This window comes from Elephantulus edwardii, unplaced genomic scaffold (assembly GCF_000299155.1).
Source record: "Elephantulus edwardii isolate Elephantulus edwardi_28Jun2011 unplaced genomic scaffold, EleEdw1.0 scaffold00223, whole genome shotgun sequence".
NCBI lineage: Eukaryota > Metazoa > Chordata > Mammalia > Macroscelidea > Macroscelididae > Elephantulus > Elephantulus edwardii.
The window spans coordinates 3,586,842-3,593,588 of record NW_006399973.1 but is presented as its reverse complement, the minus strand read 5'-3'; the positions used below and the strand labels follow the sequence as shown (position 1 = coordinate 3,593,588).

The 6,747-nt window shown below is 37.4% G+C and overlaps 1 protein-coding gene across 1 annotated transcript in view; it reads right to left on the bottom strand.

Annotated features, from left to right (window-relative positions):
• Nucleotides 1-6,747, bottom strand: part of TAF1B (TATA box binding protein (TBP)-associated factor, RNA polymerase I, B, 63kDa) — a 129,276-nt gene that overhangs the window by 17,785 nt on the left and 104,744 nt on the right. The window contains exons 10-11 of the mRNA XM_006898215.1: nt 5,081-5,258; nt 3,633-3,679 (exon numbers count right to left, since the gene is read on the bottom strand). Of these exons, the coding sequence (XP_006898277.1) occupies nt 3,633-3,679; nt 5,081-5,258 (225 nt within the window). The remainder of the gene's footprint in view (nt 1-3,632; nt 3,680-5,080; nt 5,259-6,747) is intronic.

Genomic DNA, 6,747 nt, shown 5'->3' with positions numbered 1-6,747 from the left:
TCCTGGAGAGGGGGAAACCAGGCTGCTCCTTGGAGGCAAGGATTCTGAAGCTTCGTCTGACATACTTTGGACATGTTGCAAGGAAGGGCCAGTCCTTGGAGAGCAACATCATGCTTGGGAGGGTGGAGGGACAGCACAGGAGAGAAAGACCCTCGATGACATGGATTGCTTCAAGGACTGGGGTAATGGGGTAGGTGTGTCAGAGACAGTAAGATTGGCACAGGATAGAGCAGGGTTTAGGGCTGTTGTACATAGGGTCGCTATGAGATGCAAGCGACTGAACAGTACATAACAACAAAAACATTCATTTGAATTTTCATTCACTGACATTACTAAATATGTATATAATAGCTTTTGAAAATAATGGGTAAAGCATTTATCTCCATACTCTGAAAGGATTCTTCCTCCTCTGTATTTCTATCTATATTATGCCCTTAAATAGATTATACAGAAATTATCTTTCTTTTGTCTATCTTCCCTAGATTTGATTGTAATATTCTTGAGAACAGAAGACTTATTTTGCTTGTCATTACATAATTAGTCTCCTCTTTCCAAACCTAGTTCCTGGCATAGCATATGAAGGTACTCAAATATGCTTGATACCTACATAAACGAAACAAGTAACTGATAAATGTACAAAAGAGTACTACACTAGCTGACTGACCCTTCATGATCCTAAGAATCAGATTTGGAGTGAACATACCCTCACTCCAACTGCACATAGGCCCATCTATTATTTGGCTGACAGGTAACCTCTGTCTGTGACTTCAATCTTAAGTTTAACTTGACAGTTGGAAGAAAGGTACACCCAAGTTGTGGAGATTGGAGAGACAACAAAATTAAACATTATCAAGTGTAATAACTCACTCATACACAACGTAACCCATATGGGGAAGTGGGAAAAATACGAAGGCAAAAAAAGAGAGAAATGAATGGTAAAGCAGAGAAGAGATTTTACAGACAACAGAGTCTGCTAGGAAGATGGGTAAATGAAAAGATTTTTTTATACACTCTTCAAAGAAGTATCTTTCTTTTTTAAATTGTTTTTTTAACTGTTTTTCATTCTCTCATTCATACACATCACTCCCTCCAATCTATAATGTATGTCCTGTTCTAGATTGGTACTTGCATTACACATAATATCTGATCATCCATTCATTTCAGACTCACTTTCCCTTCATTTATTCCACTACAGTGTTTATTATCTATTAGAAGTATACAGAAGACTGTATACTTCAGTGACTAATCAACACTCTTGTTACCAGCAGCTAGGAAATTAAAAGACGAATTGCATTGGGAAAGTCGGCTGTCAGGGACCTGTCCAGCGTGCTGAAGAGCAACAATAACAGGCTGGAGAAGGTGTACATGATCCAGGCCATGGTCTTTACAATTGCTTGCTATGCGCCAGAGAGCTGGACAATGTCTAGGGATGATAGAAAGAGAATTGATGCCTTTGAGCTGTGGTGTTGGAGAAGAGTGTTGAATATACCATGGACTGCTAGGAGAAAAAAAAAGGTTCTTCTTGGAGAGGGTGAAACCATGCTGCTCCTTGGAGGCAAGGATTCTGAAGCTTCATCTGATATACTTTGGACATGTTGCAAGGAGGGACTGGTCCTCAGAGAAGGACATCATGCTTGGGAGGGTGGAGGGACAGCACAGGAGAGGAAGACCCTCAATGAGATGGACTGATTCATTCACTGGGGCAATGGAGGTAGGTGTGTCAGACACAATGAGATTGGCACAGGATAGAGCAGAGCTAGGGTACACAGGGTCGCTATGAGTCGCAAGCAACCTGAAGGCACATAACAACAAGAACAACAAAAATCTCAATTGGTCAAAGTGATCATGAGTTAATCCAATATGGCCTTGTATTTTACCAAGAAAAGAAAACCACAAAAAGAACTGTAAGGGTAGAGGAAAAACTATAAATAATTTAAGTTCTGTAAACCGGAGTGAGCCACAATTTCTTTAAGCCACAGTTTTCACACACTATCGGGGCAGGGCAGCAGAATATGGAATACAGGGAAAGGAGAAAGAATGGACACAGTTATCTTTGAATGATAACACAGATGGAGACTCAAAGAGAAGATAATACACTGAAGTGTTTTGATTCTTCTAAAGGTCTACACAATCTACCTTTTCCTATCAGAAAGACATTAGCAGATTTCAACCTTTCACTCTGTGTACAAGACTACAGAAAAATATGCAGAAAGATTTTATTTTGCATTTACTCTGGGGAAAAAAACAAATAAACTGACTATTTTCATTAAGTTCAAGCTCCTGAAACCAATGCTCATAAATCCTAGTGTGAACAACTTAAGAGACTGGAATTTCATTTAAGAACTCGCATTCTTACTAGACTCTATTGAGCTGCTCTTTGGCCACTCACAAGGTTAGATATGAAACACTAAATTTTAAGATAATACTTCATTGTGTTTTTTATAGATCTTTATACAGCAAATTAGCTTCTCATATAGTCATTTCTATGTATATTGTTCAGTGACAATGGTTACATATTTCAGAGTGTATCAATATTCTTATTTCCTTTAGAGCTGTTCATCTCCATTTTTCCTTCTTACCCCTCTTTCTTTTCATTTTACTTTAGGACAAATGTTGACCATTTGGTCTCATATAGATTGGTATCTGATAAGCCAGACTATCATTTGGCTGGCAGGTGACCTCCGTGTGTGGCTTCAGTCTCAAGTTTTAAGGGCATTTCAGAGTGACGGTCTCAGGGATTCTCCTAGTCTCTCTAACTCCACTGAGTGTGGTGTCTTTTTAGGAATTTGAGTTTTGTCCCACATATTTTTCCTACTTTATCTGGGATTATCTACTGTGTCCTTGGTCAGGACAGCTGGTAGCTGTGGCCTGGCACCATATAGTTCTTTTGGTCTCATGATAGATGAAGCTAGAGATATAAAACGTAAGATATGATCCCACCTTTAAAAACTTACAATGTATAAACCTGTTTGCATACAACTTATATACTCCTACTATATGGAAAAATTCTTCTAAACATTTTACAAATATTAATATAATTGGGCCAATAGTTAAAATAGAAATTTGGACAGTAGTGATTGTGGGAGAGGTGATTAATTTGGATTTGGGAAAAGCTGAAGTACAGAATGAGCACAAAGAATATACAGAAAAGTATTTATGGTACAACTTTAAGAATTAAGAGGAATTTGCCAGACACTAAAGGGGCCTTAGAGTATTTCAGGCAGAGGAGCCACCATAAGCAAAGGCTGAACGGTGTAAGAATAGACGGTACAGCCACAAAAACTCCGAGTAAATACACAATCAAGTAACGTCAGTGAGTACACGCTGGGAATTGAAATCAGACAGGTCCTTATTATCTACACAAAAGTCAGTCAAGTGAAGATTTTACAGTAGTTTAGAGACATACTTATTTTCACATAATTATCTGAAAATTGTGAGAAAATATGATCCTCGCTGTTATGTGCCATCGAGTTACTTGTGACTCACAGAGACCCTATGTACAACATACCAGGTAAATAATTTGTAGATGTGTGCATGCATATGTCTACAGGTATATTTTTCAATTTCCTCCCCATATTTAATCCATATAGTCCATAATTTAGTCACTTTAAATTTGATAAAAAATTAAGTACCTTCTTTGTTCTTTTTGTTATGTTTTTCTGCAAGATTAGATAAAGACCTAAAGATAAAAATAAACAAGTTAGTATATTTAAAAACTTATTTGGCAAGTTACATTCAAATTCTTTTGGGAGAAAAGTATTGAACATTATTTGAAGCTGATTTAACATTTTTATAAGTGGTCACTGAAAGTGAGAAGAAGATGACAATATGAATACTGTCATTCTTTGTTGGCATTCGGTAGAGTAACAGTGTATAATCTTTTATGCTCTAAAATAATCAAGGAGACACAATATTGCCAAGTCTATAGGCACAGAGATAAAGGGCTAAATGATTCAGATTACATTATGCTGAGTGAAATGTCTCAGTCACAATAGGGCAAATACTGCATAGCACCACTGTTATAAAGCAGGTCTGGCATGGGGGAGGAGTTGGGAGGAGAATAGGATAAGAGTGGACGGATAAAGACCATTGCATTGGAACAGATGAAAGAAAGAACTGTCTAAAATGAATATATGGTTAGGCATTATATGTACAACAACAGCCCAGAATAAAAGATACATCATTGTAAAGAAGACAGGATGTCAGGGAGGAAATTGTGCAACACTTAATGAATATTTTAAAAAAAAATGAACTGGGGGAGGGGGAAGGGAGGGTGAGGGACTAAAATGTGCAACAACGAATGTGAAAAATCTAACTTCTCTCTAAATGTTTGTTAAAATAAAAATGGAAATAAAATTTTATTGAAAAAAACCCCCCAAAACTTAAGAGTCAATGAAGAAAGGAGAAACATAACTATCCGTCCTCCAAAAATCAGGAATAAAACAACTAACGTACAGTAATTTGACAACTACTGTTGTTGTTAAGTGCCCTAGAGTTGATGACGATTCATCATGTCACTATGAACAACAGGTCTGAACCTTGCCCTGTCCTGTTCCTTCCTCACTGTCTCTGTCATGCTGAACTCCATTGTGATAGTTACTATGTCAATCTATCTTGTTGAGGGTTTTCCTTTTCTCTGACAAGATAGTAAGTAAAAATAGTGTATTTTGTAGCAACTGAGAATTTCCCTTTCCAACTAGGGAGCTCTGGTGGCTTACTGGTAAGAAGGCCACTTTGTGTGTGTATGTGTGCGCGTGCCCATGTGTGTGCGAATGACCATCCAAAAGCACATCGTTCAAATCCACCAACTGCTCTGTGGGAGAAAGACGGGCAATCTAGTTCTGTGCGATGTAATGCCTCTGAAAACTCACTGGTGGGTCAGCTATGGGCTGGTTCCAACTTGCAGTACACGACAGCAACAACAGTAATTTTCTACTGAGTTAAATACAGATTTACATTTCTAGCTATTAGAAAAACACAGCATAATTCTTTTCTAAAGCATTCTTTTTCTTTAGCTTTTTAAAAGAAAGAACAGCAAAATAAAGCATTACTTTTTATAAAGTTAGGATATTATACTTACCATTCTAAATTGTCATCCAGTAAAAAGAGAAGTTTCAATACTACTATGATGATAGCTACAGCTTGTACATCATATTTAACAGTTTTTGCCATTTTAGCTATTGGATCAAATGTCAGAAAATCCACATCTCCTATTCCAGTTATTTTCACCACATGGCAAGTTAAATTATGCATTTCATCTGTTGAAGAACAAAACAATAAAATGTGTATTAGTTTTTTTGTTCACTAGACTATACCAATGAATATACTTATAAATTTTATCTTAAAACATAATGCTAAGTTAGAAGTTGGAGGCATATTCTGGAAAAAGGAAAACAAAAAGTATTAACTCTATTGTATAAGTATTGTCAGGATCTTGGTAAAATATACCCTTTCAAGTTTTGATTTCCTAAAACACCATGAGTTACAGCTGACCTGATAGCATTAAACAAGCAACAAGACAGTGACTAGTTCGGCTATTCCTCAGATTTTTATTTTGATACATACCTATAGCCCGTGTTTCTACAGGAACTGAATAGACTAACTGCCCTCAACACCAACTGTTTTTTCTAGGGAAGGTACATTTGGTCCGGGCATCACGGCTTGTACTCTTGAGGCCCTCCATGTGTACTTAATCTGATGTACTATTTTCCCAAGGAAATCAGAAGCTCAGCAAGCACAGCATTTATTACTCAAGGCTGAATAATGCGAGACTTGGAACCAGAAAATCTAGGCCTATATTTAGGCTTCCTTATCATTAACTTTGTAACTAAGCATCAGAGTCACTTAAGCTTAGTTTATTTGTAATATGAATTATGGTGAGAATAAATGGAGACTAAATCACGTAGTGAGAGCTCTGGTGGCCTAATACCAAGAAGCTGGCTGCTTCTTGAAGGCATGTAGTTCAAGGCCATTAGCTGCTCCACGGGAGAAGGAGGGCAATCTCCTTCCCTTCTATTAACTGCTTCTGAAAACCCACCAAAGGGTCAGCTATGGGTTGGTTCAGACTCTGGTAAACAACAACAACAACAACAAATCACATAGTAAAATTCATGTATTTTGTGATCTTTAAATTATCAAACAACTTTTTCCACTCAATAATGCAAGGTATACCATATTCTAATTAATTTCAAATATAAACAGTTACTACTGTAAGAGCTTAATTAACTTGTGTTGAATTGGTTAATCAGTGACATAATCTAGCTGGTGTGACTCCTCATATATAACACAATATAGCCGTTAAGACAGGAGAAGTAGACTGAAGTAAACTGTCTGGATTGGAATCTTTGCTCCATAACTTACCAGTACATTACCTTTTTGCATCTCAGGAGTTTTTCCTCTCTATCTGAGATATAAATAACAATAATGCACTTACATTACTATACTTAGACCAAAAGGCTGTTTTCTGTAAACAGAACAAGGGAACACAGCATGGTATAAAATTGTTGTTGTTGTTGTTGTTATGTGCCATCGAGTCTCTTGCTACTCACAGCGACCCTATGTACAAGAGCTCTAAATGCTGTTCTATCCTGTGCCAACCTAGCCATCTCAAATGCACTTATTCCCACTGCTCCAGTCACAGAATCGATCCATCTCATTAAAGGTCTTCCTCTCCTTCGCCGCCCCTCTAATCTGCCAAACATGATGTCCCTCTCCAAGGACCAGTCCCTCCTTGCAACATGCCCAAAA